This window comes from Pollicipes pollicipes, unplaced genomic scaffold (genome assembly GCF_011947565.3).
Source record: "Pollicipes pollicipes isolate AB1234 unplaced genomic scaffold, Ppol_2.1 Scaffold_3087;HRSCAF=3621_pilon_pilon_pilon, whole genome shotgun sequence".
NCBI lineage: Eukaryota > Metazoa > Arthropoda > Thecostraca > Pollicipedomorpha > Pollicipedidae > Pollicipes > Pollicipes pollicipes.
This window is the reverse complement of record NW_023596225.1, coordinates 40,702,459-40,729,668: the sequence shown is the minus strand read 5'-3', so window position 1 is coordinate 40,729,668 and position 27,210 is coordinate 40,702,459. Positions and strand designations below refer to the sequence as shown.

Genomic DNA, 27,210 nt, shown 5'->3' with positions numbered 1-27,210 from the left:
CGAACACCCCCGACTGACGGGCGTGTCAGCAGTCAGACATCTCCCTCGCTGGTGACGTCCGTGTCACGTGATCCGAGTCGACACTCAGGCGCCGGGCTCGCGCCGCTCGGGGCCCAAACAGAGCGGCTGGTCGGCCTCTGCGCGGACGCCGGCGGCAGCGTCGCAGCGTCGCAGCGCCGCGCGCGCCGCTCGGCGCCGGCACGTGCGTGACGGGCCGGCGCGGCTCTCACCGGTCCGGCCGGCACGGCAGCTTCGGCCAGTCACGACCCTCCGCCCAGGTGCGTGGAGACGAATTACACGCATCGGGCGCAGACAAATAGCCATCTGTTTAATTCATGTGTTTAAGCGGTACCCATGGTCATAATCGCATGTCGTCACTTGTTGAAGCGACACAAAGCACGCGAAAAAAGCCGCCTGCAAAGCGAGGGTCGCAGAGCACCTGTGGTTAACATCGTGTCCATTTCAAAATTCAAATAGTCGCTTATGAAACCATGAAGCGGACCCACGAAGGTGCAGTCAATGTGCCAAAGCGTGATTTGTTATAAAACAGCACAACCCAAAGGCAAATTAGGCAAAGTAGTGAGCAGATCACCAAAGTAGGTGTCTGAAAGTAAGAGCACGTTTAAAATTGGCTTAGAGCAAAACGAGGGAAGGCACGTAGTTACTGCTATGGTTATTTATCCACAGTATGCGAGCATCTATTGCCAACAGATTCGTGGACAAAGCGAAACGATGCCTCCGCAAGACAGCATTTTCCGTAAGCCATACTGACTTTACCAGTTCCAATCTGCATGTTTGCGGAAGATCGCGGTGTCTGCCCCAGACATCTGCGATATTTGCCTCTCTCATCCACAGAGACGAGGGATAACAGCCTGTCCATTCCCAAACAATATCCGTGTGCTGTGAAAACGTCGGCATCGGCGTCGGCGTCGTCCTTGGAACCGCGACGACACACAAATCAGGTCAGAAAACAGAATTCAGGGGCGTCAATCAATATCCTGCGTGCGGCGATGGTCCGATTACTTACCGGGGCGGTGACCGCGCGTCGCGCCTTTTACAGTGATGGCTGATGGCCACCGAGCCCGAGTAATTGGACAGATAACAGACCCGCGGCCGTCCGGGTGATTCAATGACGTCAGCTGCGTGGGTCGGCCAATTTGTGCGGACAAAGGAAACACGCAATCGGTGCCCTGGGAAGCATTGCGCGGCGTTCAAGGTGAGGACATCGTTCCGGCCCCGAGGCATTTTAACCGTCCATATTTGTACTGAGTTCATTAAGGCAATTGCGAATCTTGGGTTCGGTGGGAATTTAAAGAGAGTGGGCCTACCAAGAAAATTGTTTTTGCCAGCGAATGCGCTTCGCTACTGGAAGAGGTTTTGCGAAATGCATGATATGCAATTTTAACTGATGAAATATTACAAAAAACAAACATTACACAATATGCGATAACAGGATACTCTTGTTTTAATGGGTGGTTCGACCCAACAAATGCTTTTGAGAAGAATGCGTTTTCTCAACCAGATGGCCCCACCTGATGATGCTTTGACTCACAAATAAACTCGTTTTTAACAAACACATAGGTTTCTTTTCATAATGAGGATGCACGCGACCCTTTTTCGCGCAAAATTGCATGATGCAAATCACGGGTGGACTTTTAAATCTAGATTTATTGTTGTAAGCGTGTCAGTTTGATTCTAAACACAGCGCCATGCTCGCTTATGTACAGTTCAACATAGTATTGCTGCATGGAAGTGGTCTCCTACCCGCCGACGAAGTCAGGCCATTGAGGAGTATTTTTTTGTACTTAGCATGGCATGGGACGTTGAGGAGTATATTGCCTGCTTTTGGAACAAGCATTTTTTGCCCGTTATGCAAGTATGATACCGTTTTGGGATGCGCCAAACAACAGCTGGACCAGAAATGAGTTTACAAAGGGTTTGCTGTTTGGTAGCTGCCCAACACAAACACCTAACATCAGGATATCTGGGAGGAAGCTGCAGTGATTCATCGAGCGAATGCAATCCCTTTCTTGGCCTTGCACGCGTAACCACAGTTTTGTGAAATCGGAAGCCATAAATTGTCAAATCGCGGGCCGCATGACAGCCACAGGCTAGCCAAGCAAGCCAAGCGATACACGACCATAATTGCGACCCTAAACGCGGCATCCGTATCTGCAACGGCCGCCGCAGCATTTTCCACCCAAGGCCGATGAGGTGCTTGCTCAACGGTGTGCGATACGCTGATGGCGTGGACAGCACACACAGTATCCACGCCTCTTCGGCAAGCGCCTTCCTTTACGGTACGGTGGGAGCTGCGCGCATTCGCGTGGCTTGTCAGGACCATCACAGAACAGTTGGAGCAGCTGCTACTTCATAAGCAGAGCGGTTGTTCTCCGGATTAAAACACATGCAGTGTGAAGACCTTTGTTTAGGCAGCCGTTGGCATTCCGCCAGCCGTCTAAGAGGCCGGGAGCTGCACGATCTAAAACGACAGCAGCGCGCAATGTCTTGTATTAAGATACCCCGACGCGTCTGTCTCAGTTCATCTGGGAGACTAGACCACCTCGGTCAAAGCGGCGGCTGTTCGAACGCTGCACCCGTTCCGGCGACGCCCCCGGGACAGGTTTTCGGCGAAGATCAGCCGATGAACCGGCCGGCCCACGTGCTGCTCACACCTGTGCCCGAGAAGGCTGTCGCCACTGATCTCGGAGGGGTCCTGTGACAAGTGGACGCGGATGCCGGGAGCATTTCGAGCCGAACACGAAGCGCCCGGCCCCTGGAGATGCCGATCGGACACGGTGCGCGACTCCTGTCGGGAAAATGGCTGCAGCTGCAGCCGCGCGGGGTCATGACGGCCGTGCCGCGGCGCCGTCCCCTCCCCAGCGAGACGCTCGCCGAGGCCACGCCCCTGCCGAGCGGCCGAGCGGAGCGGGACGGCCGGGCTGTGTACAACCCTCACAGCCGACATTGAGAGCAGGGGCCGGAGCGATGACGACATCCGCCGACAGCTGCGCACACGCACAGCTCCGCCGCCGTGGAGGGCGTCCCACGCACGGCACGGTACAGCACGGCACCAGGACCGTATGGCGCACCTCTCGGCGGGTCTCGCCGCAGATCGGTGCCCCTGACACCAATCGCCGCCTCTCCCGGGCGGCCTAGCCCGGTCCCTGCCCCGCCGCCGCCTACCCTCCTCCCAGGCGGCCGCTGACGATCGGCGCGCGCGCCCGGCGGCCCGCCGTCCGGCCAGCCGCATGCAAATGAGCCGGCCGCAGAGCGGCCCATGGGCGCCGTCGGCGCGGCGCCGGCCGCTGCACGCTGCGGAGGCAGCACGCGCAGGCGTATATGCGCGCTGGCGCCGGCCGCACTGGCGCGACACGACGCTCTGGCGGCGGTGGCGGGCGCGCGCAGAGCCCCACGCCGCCGCCGGGGTCACAGCAGGAGGCGCATGACGCCGAATGGGCGCGGCGGGGCACAAGACACACACTTACTGTTGGCTAGACTTGGACGTGGTGGAAACTGGGAGGCATTCACGCCGAGCTTGAAATTTATTTGCTGGCGGAAGTAAAACGGGAAATGAACGGGAAAAATAAGCAGGATCAAAACCGAACACTGAGGCGTATTCGCAGCACATCAAGAGGGTTATATTCTACGCGCACGTGACGTCACGTCACAATTATGCTCTGTGTGACGTAAAACACGTTGTTTTCATCACTCGTGGTCGGTCCTTGACACGCGAAATGACCCCTTTATAGATGAATCTGCTGTGTAATTTTTGTCTCACTTAAGATCGAGTCGCGCAAAAGGTTCTGCGCGTCCAGCAAGGATTCTACGTGACGTCACGCTAGAATCGTTTTCGCCCAAGTCACTGTGAATACACCTAAGGTACACCCAGGTCAGGAGCGCACGAAACGGACACCCTGAATGCGGCGTGGGCACTGCGGAGGAGCGGCGCCAGGCGGGGCGCCGCCGAGCGAGGTCGCTCCTCGTCGGCCAGCTCGTCCGCCTGATACGCATCGGTGAGAGGCTGACAGGCGTCGGCGGCCTGCCCACGTCCGCCTGCGCCGCCGCGCCGCTCCGCCCGGCGTCGGAGCGCGTCCGGCGGGCCCCAGCCGGGCACCTGGCGCTGTCAGGCAGCCGGCGCGGCGCGGCCGGGCCAGCGCGGCCGTCAGCCGCCGGCGGCCGGACTCCTTCCGCCCCCCCCCCCCTCCCCTCTCACGGTCACCCCAGGGCACAGCTTCAAAGGTTCGGCGCGCGACCGCAGCACAGTGCTATCGCGTTTACCGACAATCCAGAAACAAAGAGGAGCTGAGCGAAGTTTCCGCCATGCATTTTCTTCAGGGACAAAAACCACGTCAAAAAACAAAATGAAACGAATAGACAGCAGTCTTTCCATTCCGAGACGAACATGACGCATCAGAAAAAGCAGGCTTCCACGTTGGCGTCAGCCACAAAAAAAAACCGACGCCTGCCGAAGCCCATCGCTTTGTCAGTCGGCACTCCGCAACCCACCGAGCCACATCGGCAAGTCGGCGACCGGGCGGGGGGGGGGGGGGGGGGGGCAGCCACCGACCGCTGGGCCTGTCGCAGCGCTCGCCGGCCGACGCCCACGACAGCGGCGCCACCGGACGGCCTGCAGACAACCGCACCGGCGCGCCCCGCCATGATGATGACATAAATCTGCATTAATTGCGCCGGGCGGGCGCCGTAAAAGGAGGGCTGGCCGCCGCCTGCTGCCGGCACCGGAGGTTGGCGCCGCTCGCTGCCTGGGGTCAGCAGCAAGCCTCCGGGACCGCCGGTCGGCGCGGCCTATTTTGTGGAGTCGGCAGGGGGCCTCCGAGACCCGCCGGGCGATGCCACCCGCTGCCTGGAGTCGGTAGCGAGCTTTCGAGACCGCCAGCTCGCGCGGTCTACTCTGTGGAGTCAGAGCCTCCGGGACCGCAGGTCGGCGCCGCTTGCTTCCTGGAATCAGAAACGAGCCTTCGCGACCGCCAGCCGGCGCGGTCTACTCTGTGGGGTCAGGAGCGAGACTCCGGGACCGGCGGTCGATGCCGCCCGCTGCCTGGAGCCAGAAGCGAGCCTTCGAGACCGCCGGCTCGCGCGATTTACTGTGTGGAGTCAGGCGCGAGACTCCGGGACGCCCACCGGTGTCGCTTGCTCCCTGGAGTCAGGAGCGAGTCTCTGTTGGACCTGAGTCTCTGGAGTCTCTGTTGGACGAGATCCGACCGACCGACCGACTCGCACCGCGCCGCCAGAGAGATCGCACCGCGTTTAGATCACCGCACCGCCAGATAGATCGCACCGCCAGGTCAACTCTGTTTAAAGCCTAATGGCCTGGCTGTTAGTGTCGGGAATATCTCGGGTGGTGTAAACGTTTACACAGGAGCGCCGACCACTGTGATCTTCACAGTTTAGTCGCATAAGCTGACTGAGCTTATCCCGGTATGCCGCTAACTATCGATCTCTGACGTCTTTTCTACAGGTCGACAAGACGTGTGAACCACGACATGCCGATGATTCAGGACGCGATACTTTTGGCCAGTCTTTTCACCGAACGTCGTGGGCGCATGGCCGAGTTCAAAATCATTGGAGGCGCCCGCGATACCCTCCCCCTTGACGCCGCAACTGGTAAGCCCACGTCCCCACCAAGAAGAGCAGGATTCACTGTATGCTGCGCAGTACTCCGGGCTCACATACCTTCGGCCGAGTTTTGGCACAGCCTACAGGGTTCGTTGGGATTATTCATCTCAACATACACAAGTCAGGCAAACAGAGCTGGATGGGCCAGTCCTGTCACTGAAGGAGCGGGGGTGGGGGGGGGGGGGGGGGCAGCATTGGTCACACGACCGGTAGCTGTAACTAGGTGGACCAGCCTCGGCTACACCTGTCACTGGGTGGACCAGCCTCGGCTACAACCTGTCCCTGGGTGGACCAGCCTCGGCTACACCTGTCACTGGATGGACCGGCCCCGGCTACACCTGTCACTGGGTGGACCGGCCCCGGCTACACCTGTCACTGGGTGGACCGGCCTCGGCTACACCTGCCACTGGGTGGACCGGCCTCGGTTACACCTGTCCCTGTGTGCACCAGCCTCGGCTACACCCGTCACTGGGTGGACCATCCTCAGCTATGATTGTCCCTGGGTGGACCAGCCTCGGCTACACCTGTCACTGGGTGGACCGGCCTCTGTTACCCCTGTTCCTGCGTGGACCGGCCCCGGCTACACCTGTCACTGGGTGGACTAGCCTCGGGTACACCTGTCCCTGTGTGCACCAGCCTCGGCTACACCCGTCACTGGGTGGACCATCCTCAGCTATGCTTGTCCCTGGGTGGACCACCCTCGGCTACACCTGTCCCTGGGTGGACCAGCCTCGGCTACACCTGTCCATTGGTGGACCAGCCCGGGCCTCACGTCCCACGCCAGCGAGGCCGGCTGGACGTGCCGCCCGTCGGGCCTGTTTATCGCGCCGCTGCTGACGACAGGGGCGGCTCCCGACGGCCGGCGAGCGAGCCGGCATGCACCCGGACCCCCGCCCCGGCGCCGCCAGGGCGGAGCCACGCCTCCGCTGCATGGCTCCCGCCCAACCGAGCTTCCGCGGGCACCCGAGTGCCCATGGCGGTCCGGGCGCGCACGCCCCTCTGGGCGACCTGGGCTTCAGCAGGAGGGTAACGGGACCACGGGTTACCTCCCTAACGAGGTGCCGGGAGGCAGCCGACTCTCAACTCTGGCACCCTCCATTAGCATCGCTAACGGTGTTACCAGGAGTTAATGGCTGGCTAGATGGTTGGCTTGCGTGCGAAGGAACGCGGCGGCTCGATACACTGCGTTGATTGTGATCCACTGGCCAAACGACGCTCGGGCGATGCAACATGCAACTGGTCGGTAAACGGTGCCTGCTGGAACAAAAGCACTCCGAACCAGCGCAGCAAATGGGCAAGCCTTCCCGTGCGACCTTCAGGCGAGGCCGACCAGTAAGTGGTCATCTTGCATGGCATTATAGAGCACTGAGTGGCGGGACGTGACAGTCCCCGGGCACCGGGCGTGAATGGATAACGAGAGTTCGTGATGACGCGAACGCCGCTGACGAAATCGTGATAGGTGGGGGCTCATTGAATGGTGAGAAAGCACTGGTGATAAGCGCCCGAGAAAGACAGGCACGCACGCCAGGCAGTTGGCTAATGACCTTAAGATACTAAACAAAGCCAGCAGCTCGGTCGACGGGTTCTTTCACCGCCTGCGCTCAATCAGCGGCATTCAGGCTAGATTCTTGCTCATGGCAAAGCGCAATGCTGGAATACGTGCGTCTTTCCGCGGTCCATTTATTCGGATTTTAAAGTGGAGCAGGAGCCAGCAGTTTTCTACTTTAATTGCAGGCATTGATGCACCTTAAGTACAATACAATTAGCATGCGATATAAGCTCTAAGCACCGCTGACGGCGCCACTAAAGGTTAATGGTTGGTTAAGCGACTAGCTCACGCGCAAAAGAAGCGCGACGCCGTTGATTGCACGCCAGGCTGCCAGACGTGGGGCCCGTTGTGATACACAGGCCGACCGGCGCCAGAGGACGACGCCGGCGTGACCTCATCGGACATTAAAGCCTATTTTCAAAGATCGCGGTAGGCCCCTGCGCAGCTCTTGAGATACGCATACGTAGCGTGGGTTTTCGCGCGCATAACGTGCACAAATCAATAGCAAGAACTGCGACTGCGCCGCACGTCCGTGACGTCAAGAAAGTACGCAAACAATAATCTAACAAATAAAAGTACGCAAACAATAATCTGACAAATTGCGTCAACTCGCTCCACAGCCGCTTCGCTCCGCAATCGCCAATCGTGGGACGCTACTAGCGCCAAAACCTTTCACACAAATCGCTCGCCCCTCGGACAAACGACTGCATGCGGCACATCTGTTCAGCTACAGCGGGCTCGACCTGACTACCGTGGCCGGCGTCGGTGAGCCGTCGCGGCAGACGGCTGCGCCCCGAGGCGCCCCGGCGCGCCCCGCCCCGCCCCGTCCAGTCGTGCCCGGGGGTCTGCTAGGGTGCTGGGTGGACTCCAGCTACCGTCCCTGACCAGGGCTGTGGGGCTGTCAGTTGCATGGCAGCGGCCGCCGTCACCGCAGACTGCGCCGGCTCCGCTGCATACGGCAGCGCTGCTCCGGGGAGACTGTCCGACGGCCGCCAGTTGCGATGGTGATGACAGCCAGCGATCACAAATGACAGCAGCGGCGGTTACGGCGAGGTGGCGCTTGTCCCTCCATGCGAGCGCGCTTAAAAAGCAGATGCTAAACCTTCAATCGGACATGCGAACAACGGTACGCATTGATGTACGGCGAAAGTATCGCTCCGACGATCAGGACAAACCTGAATTGAATGTGCGTACGTCGTGCAGCAATGACATATCATCATAGAGTTTCGGACTATCTTCACGCCATAAAAGGGGACCCCCGTCATATATGTGGCCGCCCTTCGATCCTGACAGTTATGAGACAAAATGTGCGCATATGTCCCATAAGTCGTGACACTGATGAGACGCGGCGCTCGCAAATGTCAGTCGAGCCTGGCCATGCCGAGCCCCAGAGCGGTCGGCCGTTCAGGAAAGCCTTGCATCGCGCCCTCCGCGGCCATCGCTGCGAGGGAGTGTAGCCAGCCATGAGAGACCCGACTGGGACACTGTGCTCCGGACGGCTTCCACAACGGCCAGGCGGGACCTCGAACAAGGACTTGCCGAATGGTTTTTATAACTGGGACAGAAAGAGCCATCACACCCGGTGCATCTGCCAGAATGCGTCACCACTTCTACCTCGAAATACGCCACATTATCGCCATCCAGCTGCTACGCTCCAGTCATCTGAGAAATCCCGCGCGAGCGGCATTGACCTGGATGGAGGACCCGCGTCCGCCGACGCTGTGGCGTGTCACAGGCCGGCCTGACCCGCCGCTGGAGCCGACCTTCGGATGCGCGCCGGGAGCCACGCGTCTGTCTGACTCGGACCTCGTCTCTGGGCGCCTCGGTCGGCACACGCCGCGTCAGAGTGGGGTCCCCGACCGTATGTGCCCAGGTCTACGCGTCACAAATCCTAGCCCGCAATATATATATAATATATATATATATATATATATATATATATATATATATATATATATATATATATTCTTATTGCATGCTAATGTCGGTTTTAATGAAGCCACATATCACATACACACAAAAGCTTCCGCAGCAGACGAAACGGGATTAACATATGCAAATGTATGCTTCAAATGTCGCTGCACACACCCACTTCTCCCGAGTGGACGGCCGACTCCGCTGCACGCCCTCCCGGGCGCGGCCTGCATGTCTCGAGTGTCGCCCCACCCCCACCCCCACTCTCTCCCCGGTGATAGCCGGCGCGTCGGCGTGGACGCCGCCACCGCACCTGTCTGGTCGGCGCCGCCGGCGTAGAAGGCCTCGTAGCTGTTCCAGCGTTGGACGGGGTCGGGCGCGCGGTCGACGCGGAGCGGCGCCGCCGCCTGGTCCTGGCCCAGGCTCGACGCCGAGAAGTGCAGCTCGACGCCGCCGTCCATCGGGAAGCGCATGTCTGCGGCGGCGGGGTCACGAGGGTCAGCGCGGCGCTCGTCAGGCCGACGGACGCGGACGCGGGGCGGCAGCAGGGCGTGACACGACACCCACGGCGAGCACGGCGAGCACGGCCCGCCGCACCGCGGCCGGAAGCGTTGCAGGCCGCCGGCCGACGATCCCCGGCTGGGCATCCGCCGCCGCTCAGCGGCGGAAGCCGTCCATGGCCGGCTGACGGAACTCACGAGCCGGCCGTGCACGACCTGCCGACCGTCACGGGCCGCGCCCACGGCCAATGTCGGGGCGCCCGGCTGGCGCGGACGCGCTCGTCGGGTGGGAGCGGCGCTGTTCTACCGGACGCACGGGCTGCACCCGCAGCCGTCCGGCGTCCGGCGTCCGGGGCAGGATGGACCGTGAGTCAGCGGCAGCCGCCGTCACCACAAAGGACATCATAGGAACGGGGCACAGCTGAACAGAACGGGGTCACACAGTAACGGAGCACAACCAAACAGATCAGAGATTCGCAGCAACGGAGCACGGATGAACATAACGGGGCTTCGCAGTACAGAAGGCCGGCGGAGCAGGACATCGCAAGCAGTCATTCACGGGTCGGATACACAGCCTGTGGGACAGCGTGCCACCAGAAGAGGTAAGGCTCTCGAACCGCAACAAAGCGGCATTCCAGCAGCCGGCCATGCGACGCAACGGCGGACGCCTCCGCCAGCCGGGCACTGCTCGTGACCGGCCTCCCATTGCCCGGCCTCCGGCACCGCGGGCGCCGTCTGCCGCCAGCCGACACACGGCCGCGGACGGCACAGGAGGGACGGACACTGTCGGCGCGGTCTGCCTCCAGCCGACACACGGCCGCAGACGGCACAGGAGGGACGGACGCTGTCGGCGCGGTCTGCCTCCAGCCGACACACGGCCGCGGAAGGCACCGGGGGACGGACGCTGTCGGTGCGACAGGCGGGACCAGCGGGCCGGTCCCCAGGGCCGGCCCGCTGACGGGGATACCCGGCGGCAGCCCGGCCGGCTCAAATGGTAGGGGAAATACCCGGGCGACGGGGCTCGTGGTGACAGTGATACGAGGCAGGGGCTACCAAGGGCCACGTTAACGTTGGATTAGAAAGGTTGGAGCTGTGATGACCAACATAAATTTTGTTCATTGACATTAAAACACACGGCGCACCTGCGGCCGAACAGCGGGAGATTACCAGAATGACAGAAAAATAGCAAACGACAAAAAGAAGGTAATGGAAACCCCTGAAATTTCCCAAAGCGTTGGTTGCACATATTTCCTGTTTGTGCAGCCTCTTTCTGAACCTGCCTGCTGCCACCCATCACGGCATCTCGAACGATGAATAAATGTATTAGCAAACCTGATCGTGTTGAGTGAGACCAGCAAACGTCCCTTTCTGCGCAGCCTTACCCTGTACCTGCCTGCTGCCATCCATCACTGCCTCTCGAAGAAGGCATCAATGTATCAGCAAGCCTGATCGTGCTGAGTAAGACTATCAACGGTGTGTTTTCACTTTCATGAGCCGTCGCTACCGGTCTCGTCAGTGTTTGTGTCTTTTCTTGTAGCGCTTATCTTACCTTTGTGCCATGCAATGGGACTGGGATCAAACGCTACTGAGGCAGCCAAGTGATGGCATGATTCCTTGATAAATTGACTTGACTTAAAGCTTGCGAGCTCTTTCACGGTGCACTCAGTCTCAATATTAAACCTCTCTTCACAAGCTGCGTCGGCGCGCAATCAAGGCTGCTGTCCCAGATTCGTAGCCGAAAATAGAAAAACTCGAACGGCCCAAGAGCCTCCACTTCCGACTTCACTCAGCTGGGCGATAATGATGATGACCCGCTCTGAGGCGCCCCGATCACGAGGCCGACCAAACTACCACTCTGTAGTTCCGCCAACAGCCGCTGAGCGGCGCCACGTACCGTCGCAGGCGTCGTCCAGGTCTTGCCGCGGGAAGCTGAGCACCGGGTCAGAGACGGCGCACGTGTGGAACTGCACGCGGAACACGACCTGGCGCGTGGTGGCCGACTCGCAGTGGTAGCACTTGATGAGGATGTCTCCCCGCAGTTGGAGCACCATCTCCGGACTGCCAGACGTGGAGAGAGGAAAGTGAGACGTCGCTAGTCCTGGTCACTCATTGAAATTTCTAAGACAGCAGCACATATAAAGACATGACGTAAAGAGACCCTCCAGAATCGCATGTCAACTGGATATTTCACGACGGAAATTCCTAGCCTAAGCGGTGCCACCTGAGGGTGCAGTGAGGCTGCGCAGCTGCACGCGCCGCAAATACAAATGTCTGATGACGGCACGCACGGCCCAGTGGCCACCAGCCGCCCACAACTGCGCCTGACCTGATGACGGTGTACTTGGCGCGGTCGTCGACGCTGTAGACGGCGGACGTCCAGACCGGCACCATGCCCTGGTAGACGCGGACGAAGATGCGACAGCCGCCGGCGGGCCGCAGCTGCGGCGAGCCCACCAGCACCAGGTGGTGCAGACCCAGGGGGCTACTGTTGATCTGGATCAGGCCCGACAGCAGGCCGGCGAAGTAGTTGACGTACCTGACAACGCGCGGTAACAGTGAGCCAGCCGCTCGCACCGACGTCACGCGTGGGGCTGACGCGGTGACGGGCATTCCATTATCCCGCGCAGGTTGTCGCGGTGGCAGGTGGACTCCCCATTTTGAAGGGCATTAGACACGAGGACTGAGCAGCCAGTGTGCCCGAGTCAGCTCCGTCCACCGCCAGCCTGCCGCTGGGGCGCCGCTGACGAGCCAGCCGCGGAGCGTGGCGCCCGACCGGCCCGGAGACGCCTCTGCTGAGGGACACGCTCCCTGGGGTCTACAGGCCCTCACGGCTGAGGCTTCCTTCATCCGGTCCACCCACTTCTCATGGAGCTATGGCTGTATCTAGCATCTCGTAAGCGTCTCACCCGTACTTTTCCCAAAGTTCCGCTCCCAATCTGGCACGTTACCCACTCCACTTGGGCGTCGTTGGGTTGGTTTAACGAGCCGTGAAGTCCTCTACTGAAGACAGAGATAAGGCGAGGAAGCGGGCCCGGCCACCGCCACTGCCCCCCCCCCCCCCCTCCTTCCCCGGCCATCGCCTCCGGCAGCTATGAGGGGGGGGGGGGGAGTGAGCTGGCAGACGTCATTCGCTGCAGGCGACTCTCAGAGTCATTGTCCGGAACGCGAGTGGCGGCGGACGCCCCCCACCCCACCCCTCCCACCTCCTCTGGTTGAGGCCAGGGGCGACTGCGGGCTCCACCCACCGACCCACCTCTCCACCGGCCCGCAGCAAAGTCAGACACGCCGTGCCGGCAAGCCGCCGGCGTCAGCCAGCACGGAAGCCCGGCTCACTACAAAACCGGCCGGCCGCAAGCCAATGAGGTCCGAGGCACCGCATTCAATGAACGCCAATGGTCGCCGTCCATCGCCGCTATCATGGCGTATGGGTGCAGGGTGCAGTGTCGCCTGTTCACGAGTGGCGTTAGGTGCCATGTCGAATCACAGACGACATTCGTCGGGAGCGCGCGGTGCGGTGGCACGTAGTTGCACGCCAAAGGACGTGAAAGATAATGTATTCCAGAAACACGTCTTGCCGTCGTGCCTGTGGCGCTGATGCTTACAACGAGCTGGACTGAAATGTTCTGCATCGTACTGGCAATGCACGCGTCTAGAAAACGCGAGCAGGCCATGACGGCGTTTTTAAAGTTCTGGGCGCAGCATCAATAAAACAAGATATGCATGCATAATGACCAGCATGCTCTGATCCCTGTCGATCCAGCGCACTGGACACCGGCGAATCCCCTTCCACAACGTAAACCGGCCTGGCCATCGCGCAGGACTGCTACAAGCCCATCAAACATATGTATTCCAACTGCATTCTCAATGTGAAGATGGTATTGTACAGCGGTTCACCCTCAACCGATCCTGACCAAATGAAACATTTCCCTTATTCGCGGTCTGCTTTCGTCCGCAACACAATGGGCTACGGCGGAGCGTGATCATATTGAAAGCGCCACGTTCGCGTGCTCGCCTCCGATAGTAACCAATGCCTCCGACGGTACGGGTACGCCTGAGTACGCAATATCCGCCTGGGTACGCAACGCCCAGGCGGATATTCAGCTCAGCAAACAAGCTTGGCTAAGCCCGACACCTTGCAGGCGCCACGCCCCAGCTCACCGTTTCTGGCTCGGATGGTCCAGGTGTCGGATCTTGTCGTCAAAGAACTTCTTCATGGCGAACCTGTCGAGCGCCTGCTCCGGACTGCGGCAGATGTTGGAGTAGTGGATGTACGCGCTGACGACCACGCCAATCCGGTCCCAGCCGCCTCTGCAACAACGCCCGCCGTCGACGGTGAGCCGGGTAGAGCGCGCAGCCGAGACGCTGCGTGACGCGTGACGCGTCCGAGGTCCGACGCGACACGTCACGTCACGCCACGTCACGCGTCAGGTTACTGTGGCGCGCTGACCCGGTGGGTGATGAGAACTGAGAACTCCGCGTGGTGGCGACGCCGTGTTGAAACGGCTGCAATCGCTGAACACGAACGCAGTGCAGATCTGTATTCGCCGGAACGACATCAGTGCCGAAGACACCTGGCCACAACAACATGTCGGGACAGTGCGGCAGTCAGGTCTGGCCCAGCCCGGCGCCGCCTGCCAGCTTCAGCGGCTCGGCGCGCTGCAGCCGGCGGCCGTCGGAGCCGACGACGGGAAAGATAACGCCCCTCCCCCGCCCACCTCTGCAAAAACAACGGCGCAGATCGCGGCCGGACAAAGGCCTGACGTGTCGAGGCCGTGCCAGCGTCTGGGCGTGCCAGGCCGATGGTGGCGAACCCGTGCCATCGCTTGGCGGGGCGAGGCGATGGCGGAGGAGTCGTGCCGTTGCGTGTCATATTTCATGGAGTCGTGCCATGTTTCATGGAGCGTGCCATATTTTTCTAGGACTGTTTTGTTATCTAACTGCTCCGTCTTTTTGCGGGGGGGGGGGGCAGTGTTCTTTCACGGTGTGTGATCTGGTCTCACATTGAGGTCAGGCAAGCATGGGTGAGGATAATCAGGGTCCCTAATGGAATACAAAGCTCCACACATGAGGAACGATGTCACAGGAGCTATTGACTTCAAATGGGTGACGGGGGAGGGAGGAGGGGGGAGGGGGCTGGTGTCTGGTGCCAGGTGTATCTAGTGTCGGGTGTCGCATAGGCGTGGTGCTGGATGCTGAGAACCAGCTATATCTACTACTGGGTGCCGACAGCAACGGTTATTGTGTACATATTCTACATTTCTATTTAAGTGTCGGCCGCATCAGTGGTAGGATGCCACGTGCATATAAAAAGGCTGCAACGCATATGTGGTAACGGTGGCGAGGGTGACCAGGACGCCTGGCGCCGACTGTGAAGGCTGCCGGGTGTTTGCGGCGCCGGACTGCCGGGGAAGAGGGTGTCCGCCGGGCGTCAGGTATCTCTTATGCCTGGTACGTCTGGCGTTTGGTGACGCGGGTGTCAGGCATATCCCATGCCGAATGACTGTATCTGAGATGCCGTATGCGGTACCAGGTGCCCGGTACGTCCGATGCCAAATGCCCGCAGGGTACACCCTGTGCCGGACCCCCGCCGGTGCCGGGTACCGAGGGCGACGGGAGTCCCTGAGGGCGCCGGCGCCGGGTACCTGTCGCCGCTGTCGCCGCGAGAGTGCAGCACCGCCACGTTGTGCGGCTGGGCAGCCGTCCAGCTGTCGATGGCCTTGCAGATGCTGCAGAGCTTGTCGAGCGGCGGCGCCAGCGTCTCGGGCCAGCCGTACTCGGCCACCTGGCGGTGCAGCTCCGACAGCTCCGGACGGCGCTCCGACAGGTTGAAGATCTGCGGCGTACCGCACAGGGCGGGTCAGGTCAGGTCAGCTCAGATCAGCTCAGTTTAGCTCAGGCCAGCGTAGCTCAGGCCAGCTCAGCTCAGCTTAGCTCAGCTTGGCTTGGCTCAGCTCATGTCGTACTCATCTCAGCTCAGCTCAGCTCAGCTCAGGTCGTGCTCACTCAGGCCTAGGCAGCGTGGTTCCGGAACTTCCAGATGACGCTTCGCTCGTGCGTGTCATGACTGTCTGCATGTGTGTCACGCGTAACCACTGCATAGACCATCCGACTACACGGTCGTCACGTCAGCCGGTGTTAGCGTCACGCATATTCTGCTGCACAGACTCACTCCGGTCGGACGGAGGCGCATTGACAGAGCGGGTTACTACGTCCGACGTCTTGTCTGTTGAGTACGCCCACATCGACGCCACGGCATTTGGCTGAGGTTGACTTCTTTCGCATCGCTACAGTGCTGACACGACATTGTTCGCAGTTGGTTAAGCTGGATTGTTTTTTTTTTTAAACAGTGTTCTAGTCGTTCTTAGCAAATCAAATTACATCACTTCCTCATACGCCCTACCCTTCAAAGAGAACCTTTTGGAACCTATTAGTTCCAGTAGGTCCGGGAATCTTTCAGTTTCAACATGACCGGGTATCTATTGGTTTCCAGACACCAATAATTGAATGCCTTCCTGTCAATTACAAGACGTTTGCGTTAATCCTCGGCAAAATGGATCCTTACCGGCAGGACCACATTCCACCGGTCCACCCATCACCAAAAGACCGGCACAGCTCTAATCCCAATTACCATGTAGCTGTCGCCGTGCTTGGTCTGCAGCATCTGCGCCACTTCCCGTAGATTTTCCCGGTAGGTGGCAGCATCAACGCCCGGTGGAAAGCAGAGCGCCATCACGCGCTGGGTGACGAAGTTGAGCTCCATGCTGGTCTGACCTGGCCGCTCCCGAGACCTCCGCCCAGCCACCAACCTGCCCTGAGGGAGCTGTAACAGAGCGAACGGGCACAGGTCAGCACGGAGACCACCGCTTAGCCACTAACCTGCCCTGAGGGAGCTGTAACAGAGCGAGCCGGCACAGGTCAGCACGGAGACCACCGCTCAGCCACCAACCTGCCCTGAGGGAGCTGTAACAGAGCGACCCCTGTTAACAGTAACCCGGCACAGGTCAGCACGGAGACCTCCGCCCAGCCACCAATATGCCCTGAGGGAGCTGTAACAGAGCAAGCCGGCACAGGTCATCATTAAAATAGTCTGCGCAGATAACCGCCAGACCGCGCTGCGCTGGGGTTTCCTAGCTCGATGTTTCTTCTCAAAGTTGACCGGGAACTTGCCCTGAGGCGGCCCCATCCGTGGGAACGGGTTCCGGCCGGCCGTGGCAGCAAGAGCGACTGCGTCCGGAAAGTTCGGTTCCTATCGTCTGGTGTTAATCGCTCCAATAAGCCGACGCCAAGTGCCACTTGAGCAGAAGGAGCTCGCCAATTCACGAGCGAGCGTCGGACGCGGATCGGGCCTCTGCTGCAGCATGACCTTGGTGACACTGCCGCCGCACTGTTGACACGACGCGGCGATACTGGCGTGCCGGTCGAGCAAACCGACTCGATCAGGGCGTCCATTGTGCAAATGCCGAAGTGGCCGCCCGCCGGCAGGTGGCGCTGATACGGTGACACGGCGCGAAGCCGCGGCCGCCGGCGTCCGCGGGCGGCGGGCCTGTGAAGACAGCACGTGTGCCGCCACCGGCCGCCGCCGCCGCGGTGGACAGACAGAGCCAGCCCTTGTTCTCACGAGCGTGTGGCGCCGCGATAGGCGCGCGGACCGCTGCCGGCTGCAGGGCGGGACTGCGGTGCTCTCCCGCGTCGGTGTGGCGTGGAGGTGAGCTCCAGCTCTTGCCGGCGGCGTGCCAGTGGTACTCTGTGTAATGGGCTGTGCGCGTGGCAGTCGAATTATGCGTGATCTTGGCGAGCAATCTTTCCTTTTCAAGCAACCTTTCGGTCACGAGGTCAGAAAACCAGCATGTGGGCGACTAAGCGTTAGCGCAGCCAATGCACGCACTGCATCACTCCAGAAATTCGACGAATTCAGTGTATGTCACCATATGAAGGACTCTCATAACATGCATGCCAGGCATTTGGTTCTGTGCCTGGTTTGGTGGGGCAGAGACCGAAGCCCAACCCGAGGCCGGAGCCGGAGCCGGAGCCGGAGCCGCGACTGGAGCAGGGGCTGAAGCCGGGCCGGGGCCGGAGCCGGGCCGGGGCCGGAGTCGAAGCCGCGGCTGGAGCAGGGGGCGAAGCCGGGGCCGGGGGCCCGAGCCGGAGCCGCGGCTGGGGCAGGGGCCGGGGCCGGAGCCGGGCCGGGGCCCGAGCCGGAGCCCGCGGCTGGAGCAGGGGCCGAAGCCGGGCCGGGGCCGGAGCCGGGGGCCGCGGCTGGAGCAGGGACCCGTCAACAGCGACGCTGGCCGGCTGATTGGCCGGCACCAGCGGCTACCGTAAATATTTACCGACCAGATGGACGGCTGTCGACTCCCGACACACCGACCAGGGAGGCGTCAGCCGACTCCCGGTACACGGACCAGGGGGGCGCCAATCGACTCCCGGTACACCAAACAGAAGGGCGCCAGTCGACTCCCGACACAACCGACCAGGGGGCGCCAATCGACTCCCGGCACACCGACCAGGGGGCGTCAGTCGACTCCTGGCACACCGACCAGAGGAGCGTGAGTCGACTCCCGGTACACACCAACCTGAGGGGCGCCAGTCGACTCCAGGTACACCGACCACGGGAGTGCCGGCCAATCCCCGACACACAGGGGGCCGACCCCGACTCAGGCGTCAGTTCACAGCCGCGCCGTCAGCACCGTCTCAGACCGGGCCGCCGGTCGTTCGCGTCGCACCGTGCCGAGTCGGCCCCGGTGGGACCGGTCCTGCAGCCGCGCGCACACCGCTCTGATCTCGTTACGCGGCCCGACCGGCGGCCGCCGGCGCAGCTGAGCTGGCGGCCGGCGTTCTTCTACGTCAAAAGCGTCCGCCGCACGCCTCGTCACGCGCTGCTGCGGAGCGTCTCCGCTGGTGAAGCGAGTCGTCGCTGGCTCAGCAGCGCCGGCCTCGTCAGCCTGCGGGACGGCGTTCTCCTGGTTCTGCGGCGCACCGTCGCGGAGCTCGCGCGCCAGCGGGGGCCCAGGTTGCGCTCATGGTTGGCGCGAGAGTGCGGCGGAGGACTGCTGAATGGCGCCAGCTGATCATCCTCTCCGATTGGCGGGAATCATAGTGGCCGACTGGACTCCCGACTGGTGTTGGCGGGACTCCTGACTAGTGCTAATTTGACTCCCGACTGGACTCCCAACAGGTGCCGACTGGACTCCCGACTGGTGCCGACTGGACTCCCGACTGGTGCAAACTGGACTCCCGACTGGACTCCTGACTGGTGCCAACTGGGCTCCTGACTGGTGCCGACTGAACTCCCGACTGGTGCCGACTGGACTCCTGACTGGCGCCGACTGGACTCCTGACTGGTGCCGAATAATGTTCAGCACAGGCTGATGGACGCGACGCTGGACCCAGACGCCCGGAGCTCGTGACCACGCAGCTGATTGCCACCCATCCAAAGCACGAACACGTCTCTCGGCGGGTCACAAGGACCATGGCGGGCAGCACGTGCCGTTCGGAGGTAATGGGTCATTCCAGCAAAGCTTCTGTTACAGTCAGATATGCCCCATTCTATGCTACATTTGTCCCTAGAAGCAATCCTTTCCATCTCAGCGTTTCGAAGTGCTTTCCATCCCTGAGTCGCACCTGCGACTCCCATCAAGTGCGGAGAGATTGGACCAGAAGCTCACGCGCAAATCCCATTTTGTATGCAGATTTACCTGTGCCCGCGCTTTGCAAGCTGGTGCCTGGCCACGGTGTCACGCGCACCTCATAGCCGCCACGCCGCTCTCACCGGTCGAGTCACTGGCTTCACCGGCAGGCCACCGATCACATGCCGTTTCCGGTTGACAGCCCGAACTTAATCCGCTGAATCACTTACAACTTCTGATTCGATTCCCACCACGGGATTCGTCCGTCGCAGTCCGCTGGGTGGACTTCAGCCACCGCTCGAACCGTCGTCCTTCCCCGCTTCCGGCAGCCAGTAAAGCCCCGGCTCTTCTCTGAGGTCGCCCCGCGTCAGTTCGGTCCGCACCCCGCTGCACTCCCCCCGCTCCGCCGCACCCGCGCCCGGGCGGCTGCTGGGGTGCGGGAACGCCGCAGCACTCCACCGCGGGCGCTGCCGTCGGCGACACACTGCGCCTCGGACCGCAGCGGCCACGAATCGACCCGGCCAACCGGGCTGCACGCCGCGATTAGATACAGCCAAATTGATCTGGCCGTGGCCGCACCTGAGATAAGGGAGCGCGTTGCGGACGGGAGTCGGGCCGGCGGCGCCGCAGAACCGGCCGGCGCGCGGCGCCGAGCGGGCCGCCCAACCGGTCAGAGCCGGGCCCCGCCGGCTCCACCCGCCGCGGGCCGTCCCACGGCCGCCCGGGCGCGCCGCTCCGGCCCGGAAGGTCCGCCGCCGAGAGAACGGACCCATGGTCCCCGCAGGCTGACCAGGAGCGTGGTGCCAGACGCAGGCCGACGCGTCTCCCGCTGGGACGTCCCGCACGGACCGTAACCGACACCACGTTGTCAGGAGAGGCCGACCGCGAATGTCGGCATTGAGCCGACCACCAACCTCAAGTGCGCGGGAACGCTGAAGTGTTGCCGTGCGTGCGTGCCCATACGGCAACGAGAGCGGAAAGCAGGACGAAAAATGGTCCGATCAGCCTGATAATGCTGATTAGTTGTTTCTGTGCCAGAGCACCTCCAGGAAATTTGTCCAGACGCTGGGCTTTTGAGTCGGCAGCTGAGCTCACGGCTACTAGTGCCAAGAAGGCAATACACGGGAGGACGTGCCTCGGGGACTGCTCACTGACAAGGCGGGAGGACACGCCTCGAAACTGCTCACTGACAAGGCGAGAAGACATGCCTCGGGAGCTGCTCACTGACAAGGCGGGAGGACAAGTCCCGGGGACTGCTCACTGACAAGGCGGAGGACACGCCTCAGGGACTGCTCACTGACGAGGCGAGAGGACACGCCTCGGGGACTGTTCACTGACAAGGCGGGAGGACAAGCCTCGGGGCTGACCAGTACGGCGGGAGGAAACGCCTCGGGGACTGCTCACTGACAAGGCGAGAGGACACACCTCAGGGACTGTTCACTGACAAAGCGGGGGGACACGCCTCGGGGACTGCTCACTGACAAGGCGGGAGGATTCTCTTCGGAGCTTTACATGACACACACACACACACACATATACATATATATATATATATATATATATATATATATGCGATATACTGCGGCGATGTGCGCGGCGCCCGCGGCGTCGCGGACTCACCGGTTTAGTTGGTGGCTGCCGTGGTTTCACTAGTGGGTCATTCTGGAGCTGAAAAAGAACAAAAGAGTTAGCCGACCACCCTTACCGTCAGCAATTAGCACGCAAGACGCCGATGGTTTTTAACAAGGTGATCAGTCTTCGCCAGTGTCCAGAAACCGGAACGTTTTAATTGGGCATAATATAGCTGACACACAAAAACGATGCAACTGTCAATGTCTTACGCCGTTTTCTGACAGATTTGCTCAGCACCGGACGGGCTGGAAGAACGAAAGGAACTCCTGGTTTCAGGTGCTGTGAATGTCAGACAAAAGCACAAGCAACGAAAACAACAACAATAATCCGATGCAGCCGGAAGGGAAGCATATTATTATTAACTGTTATCTCGTCAGAATGCAGAGCATGTGTCCGAATCCAAAAGACGTTCATGGTACATAGCAATTGTTAAAGGGTTATATTGGCCGGGATTGGGTGCAGCTAACATAAATTTGTTGGGTTACATGCGAAGAACATTGCATCATCCACTACAAAGTCCCACGGTGTCTTCAGCTATGCCGATAGTCGCCCTTCCGTGAAAATACTGTGGCATTGGGTACGCATTTATGAACGCTTGCCGGAGCCACAAAATACAAATTGTGTCAACAAAATACGCGGCTGGTATACACCGCAGCAGCGGTGCATACCAGTCGCGTGTTGACTCATTGTTCTGCCCTCTACGTACACGTGTAACATAAACATACCTATTGGTACGCGCATTTTCGGAACATTATTTGCAATAATAGATTTAGAGTCATCCACTAGCGTCCCACTTCAAGAATGCGTCCTCCTTGGTGCAACAGCGTCTCCGCAAGCGCACGGCAGTCTTCGGAAGCGCTATCAGCCGGTGCGCAGAACACCCGAAGCAATCCGCCGCTTGTCCCGCCTGGCCACGGCCGCTGAGCCCCGGCGTTGCGTCCGCACAACACGCCTGTTGCAGTACCCGGCGGCGCGCGAGCCACCGAACAATGGCCGGGGCTCGTACGGAAGCTAACGGCTCCGGTTCGCGGTCAGGTGACATGAGGCCCTCAACTGCGTGACAGCATCGCAGCGACCCTCTGACACGCCCCATCAGCACGTGACATTACTGCTGTGACCCCACAGCGATGGCACGGCCGCGCGACCCCCGCGCCGCGGCGGCGGGACGTGCGTGTCCGACCTGCCGGCACCGGCGAGCGGGCCGACGACAGGTGCCGATGAGGCGGCCACCCCGCCCCGCCGCCACCCCCAGGCCGCCACCGTCAGCCGCATTGATCCCCGCCGGCGGCGTGTCCCCGTCACAGTGCCGGTCAATGGTGGGTCGTGCACCGCGCCCAGCCCACCGCACTGCGCATCGGCCACTTGCCCGAGCCCGGCTGCCAGCCGACGCGAGCGTACGCCGTCAGTTACGCCGAGTTTGACCCACGGAGAAGCTGAGTAGAGCGCGTGAACATGCCTTTGGTGAAAGAACAGTTCACCCAACTAGGCTCAAAACTGCCGAGCAGGCGGCTCCCCGTGCAGTTTTTCCACTCCTCCATCTCGTTGTCTCCGACAGCTCGTCGATGAGATTACAAAGCGAGCACCTGTCAGCCGCTCACACTACCCTGAGACCTCCGAGAGCTGCAGCCTCAACCCAGGTGCGTCGATCGAGCGCCAGCGCGCCTCGTTCGACGCTTCAAACCGGTGACAATCGTTCGCGGGAGGCCGGAGCGGCGCGTGCAGGCCGTACGGCGGCCCAACAGGTGCCACATCCCACTCCACCAACAGAGCTGAGGGGTGCCACGCATCAGCACGCAGGATGAGAAGTCGAACACCCCGACGATAGTCTATGCCAGCCACCTGTGACTCAGGCGTGAAGCCAAGAGCTCCTATTCTACCAACAATGATCGCAACTATTGCAAAATAGCCATGCTTGTAGTACATATATCCGACGTAGTTTGCTCCTTTACGGGACGTCTGTCAGGGCCAAGCGACGGCATGCAGCGATGTGCCCCCCCCCCCCCCGCGCCGGACCGCGCCGGCACGCGCCGCCGGCATCCATGCCTCGCTCCGTACTCGTGCGCGCGCCTGGTAGGCGCTGATGTCGTGGCTGAGCCGGCGACGCATCTTGGCGGCGGCGCGTGACCGGCGCGGCGCCCGGCCGCCGTCCGGCTCGCTCTCCGAGCCCGTGTCGGCCGCGGCCGCCGGTGCCGGTGCCGCCGCAGCCGGCACCGGCTCCGGTAGACTGCGCGTCATGCGCTGCTCGCGCCGCCGCCGGTGCTGCTCGCGCTGTTCGCGCCGCTGCTGGTAGGGCCAGGTAGTCCCGGAAGTACTCCATGTTACGCAGGACCTGCTGCATGGCTGCACGGTGGCTGGAGCTACATGGCCGCGCCGGTGCGGTCCGGCCGGCGCCGTCAGCGGGCGCCGGTGAGCCCTCTCGCAGCGCACACCCTCACGCAGCGGCCCGGAGATCACGCTCACCACCCGCCGGCATCGCACCAAGTGGGGTCCGTGGACTGTTTCAGACCGGATATCTTTGTCCTTCCCACGCGACCTCAGCGCGCGCTCAACAGAAAGTCAACACCACTGACACCTCTTCCACAAGGCAGACACGAGCTGCCCTCTCAGCTGACGCGTTCACATTCGGAGCCTCTCCAGCACGCGGTTCAAACGAAGCCCATGCAGTTGGGGGTCAGCACGGCCGCGGGCGGCGGGGTCTTCCCGTGCCAGTTCCCTCGGCGGTCCACTCGACCCGCTTCCGGGCCGGGGCGCCGGCGTGCCCGCTTCAGGTCACCGACGACACTGCTTGTTCGCGCCGATGTGCACAGGGAGCTGAAGTCGGCCTCGAGCTGGCCACCGCCGCACCTCCGCGCGGTGCCCCGAGGCGGTCAGCCGCGGTCGCTCGGCGTGGCCGTCTCTCCGGCGGCTGGGACGGCGCGTCGGGCATCGACTGACGGCGCGGCGTGCTGCAGAGACGGCGGCGCGGCCGGAGCTGCGCGCTCCAGCGCCGATCGATGCCAGCCGAGCTGCAGACACTGCCGGGACAGCATGGGAGCAGCGACCGGGAAAGGACTAAACAGCAGCTGCCGGGACAGGATCAAACAGCAGCAGCCGGGATAGCATGGAGCAGCGACCTGGATAGAACCAACAGCAGCTGTCGGAACAGGACTTAAACAGCAGCTGCCTGGACAGGATCAAACAACAGCTGCCGGGACAAGATCAAGCAGCAACTGCCAAGACCGGATCGAACAACAGTCGTCGGGACAGAACTAATCAGCAGCTGCCGGGAAAGTATTAAGGAGCAGCTGTTGGACAAAATCAAACAGCAGCTGCTGGGGGCAGAACAGATACCAGCTGCCGAGATCTCCTTGATTTGTCTCACTTTCCAGTGTTTCTTTCTGTCCATGAAGTTTATCTCATTCCATGCCGGCTGGCCATCGACTTCGGACCATGTATGCTTGTCACATCAGCATTCAGACCTCCGCTCAGACGGTTACTTATTTGCGTTTTTCCTGTCCGACCGATACAGGACGTCCCTTCTGCCATGGAGGATCTGCTCCGATCTGTCGTATGTCGTATGCGCGGTTCTTCACGGGCTCCTTGGTGTCGGTGGTCTGACGTTGGTCAGCGTTTCCCGGAGCGTTGAGACGCTTTTGAAGGCCACCCGATATCCCATCGTCCACACATCACTATAATCTTGTCTGACAGGTCCCTTTCGTCGGTAATGATACCGTTGATAATAAAAATGATGCCGGTAATGAATACCGCAGTTCCATTATTATTTTGGCATCCCTGTTTGTTCTGGATGATTTTCGGCATCTAGGCTGAGAAGTGTTTTGGTTACCCGTTCCTGCGGAGTGCCTGGGTTAAGTGGCTTAATTCTCACTTTCCCTAGTTTCATCATCGTCCATCTGACGACATTTGCACAAAACTGAAGGCATCTCACCATGCCTTTCTTGACCGCCTTCAGGTGGCGCGACTGGAAGTTCACGCAGCGACCGGTTGCGGTTGGTTTCCGGCATGTCCCCGGCAGTTCGCACTCTTTTCGGTAGCGCGTCATCGGTCTCCAACCTGTTCGGCACAATGGTGACGGCTTCATGTGTCGGTCCGTTGTTGCACAGGCTCGCTACGTCGAACCTGGTTCTTTGTAGGCCCTGTGTCTGGTCAGACGCACATCTTGTACTACTGAAGTGGAGTAGACTGATTTCTTCACGCATGACAATGACTTGCTCCTGGAAGGACTGATTCTATTGATGATCACTGTCTTCTTTCCGCTTGACCATGAGCTCGCTTAGCGGACAGCAAGTGGAGTCCGAAGCCGACAATGTGTCTTAGATATATGTTGGTCTTGTACATCTTTGGTAGTACGTAGATGTGAGTTAGCTTGCCGTGATGTTGATTTAGATTTTGGCATTGAGCAGCGTATGTTGATAATCTGTTTCGTCCTTGTTCATCTTTAGGAGACTGGTCAATTTCCGTTCGGTTGCTGACGTAGGATCTTTCTTCGGTTTGCTGCATGTCACACCACTCACCAAGTTGTTCGTTCACCTTGCGAGTATTTTCTGCTTTGGTTTATGACTACTGTGGGCAAGGTCTTTGTCACCTGGGAATGTGATGGCAATCTCGTTATTATCCAGCGTCTTGATGGCCGCTTTTTCTTCTTTTGTCGCATTTGGCTTCTGTGGTTGGACACTTTCTGATGCTTGCCTGACATTCTGGTGTAGCTCATCTTCCGGTTTTCTCACGTCCCGCGTTGCAGTCTCTGCTATATGGGCCACGATGCCTGGACAGTGCCTTCGCGACTTCAAAGCAGCGAAGTTCGGTCCTTCCGGTTCGGTCCTTGAGGCTGTGTTATTGCTCTCGAGCTCCTCCAGCTTTTGGACGTGAATCTCCTTCACCCTCTGATCTTTGGCTGCGTGAGCTCTTGTGGTGAGTTCCATAATGGGGGTGAGATCTTCATCCGTCCTAGTTGTGACCTCGCCTTTGACTCGACGTTTGATAATGACTTTTCTAGATTTGTCCTTGCTCCAGCGGTGGAGTCCGTCCAGCTCGCCTCTCAGAGCGTGACTCGTTATTTCATCTATCAGTCTGACCCGTTCGCTCACGATTGAGTTTCAATTTTAAACCGTGCGCGATCAACGTCTCTACAACTGACCGAAAAGCCGGATGATTCTTTGCGCGCACTAGCCTGATGCTCCACTTTCTCCATTTTCGTCACCTGGATGCCGCGTCGGGTCGGCAACAATTAGCTGCAACGTTACAGAATGAGACCAGGCGTGCGTAACAACGAATAGAAAAATTGTTTGGACTATCGTCTCTGTTCAGTGTGCAAGTAAACACACAACGTCTTGGCCATTCCACCACTTCGTCGGGAATCTTTCCAGAACGATGCCGCTTCTTATATATGAAGTGTGCAGCCATACGTCACGTGAGCAGATGTCCTGCGATGTAAGCAGCTGTCTGTGATGTAGCAGCTGTCCTGTGATGTAAGCAGATGTCTGTGATGTAAGCGGCCGTCTGTGATGTAGGCAGCTGTCCTGTGATGTAAGCAGATGTCTGTGATGTAGGCAGCTGTCTGTGATGTAAGCAGCCGTCTGTGATGTAAGCAACTGGCCACGATGTGAGCAGGAAAGAGCTGATCTTTGAGCGATCAAATCACTGAGACAGGGAACTAGACTGCAGCTGGTGAAGAGCTACCAGGACATGACCTAGCCTCTTCGGGATTACCAAACAGCGTGAGCAAGCGTCAGCAGTGTGGGACAGGCCCGGTACAACGTTCTGACCTTTCTACCCTAACTGCATCGCGGCAGTTCCCGCCTACATCCCAACAGCACGTTGCAAAACACTTAGATTGCAATGCCGTCACGAGTCAATTGCAGCATGACATCACACCAAATTTCACCTTTCAAATGGACGCTCCCTCCCCACATCACAAGTGAGCTTGAGGTGAAGCTCGGCAAAAATCGCACAGAATCACGCGATGCCACGGACCACGCCACGTAACGGATCACGTCGTGGAGCGAATCACGCGGGACGTGGCCTTCGTCGCTCCGACGTTGCCGTCTTTGGCGCCGTCAAGGACCTTCCATGTAATTTGGAAGTCGCTGGAAGAAATTACAAGAAACGGCGAATTTGGCATGGCGGGTTACTCAATGCTTTCATACCGTGGGTGCGATTCTTGTCACTGGGAAACACATAGGCCAAAATTCAGTCTTGTCGACACATTCGCGCGATTAGTGCCTGAAGTGTTCGGTTTTCAACTCACAGTCAAAGCTTTGATCTCAACCAAACGGGAGCTAATAAAATAAATCATGCCGATAATAGGGTTCAGTGAACTCAACATAAAAGGAGAAGTCCACGAAAAATATCACGC

At 60.0% G+C, this 27,210-nt stretch overlaps 1 protein-coding gene across 1 annotated transcript in view; it reads right to left on the bottom strand.

The window, feature by feature from the left end:
* Nucleotides 1–20,892, bottom strand: part of LOC119090164 (tensin-1) — a 66,712-nt gene extending 45,820 nt beyond the window's left edge. Inside the window, exons 1-7 of the mRNA XM_037212955.1 lie at nt 20,847–20,892; nt 16,229–16,420; nt 15,243–15,433; nt 13,759–13,908; nt 11,927–12,136; nt 11,495–11,658; nt 9,409–9,575 (exon numbers count right to left, since the gene is read on the bottom strand). Coding sequence (XP_037068850.1) covers nt 9,409–9,575; nt 11,495–11,658; nt 11,927–12,136; nt 13,759–13,908; nt 15,243–15,433; nt 16,229–16,360 — 1,014 coding nt within the window. The 5' untranslated portion in view covers nt 16,361–16,420; nt 20,847–20,892. The remainder of the gene's footprint in view (nt 1–9,408; nt 9,576–11,494; nt 11,659–11,926; nt 12,137–13,758; nt 13,909–15,242; nt 15,434–16,228; nt 16,421–20,846) is intronic.
* Nucleotides 20,893–27,210: the final 6,318 nt, after the last annotated feature.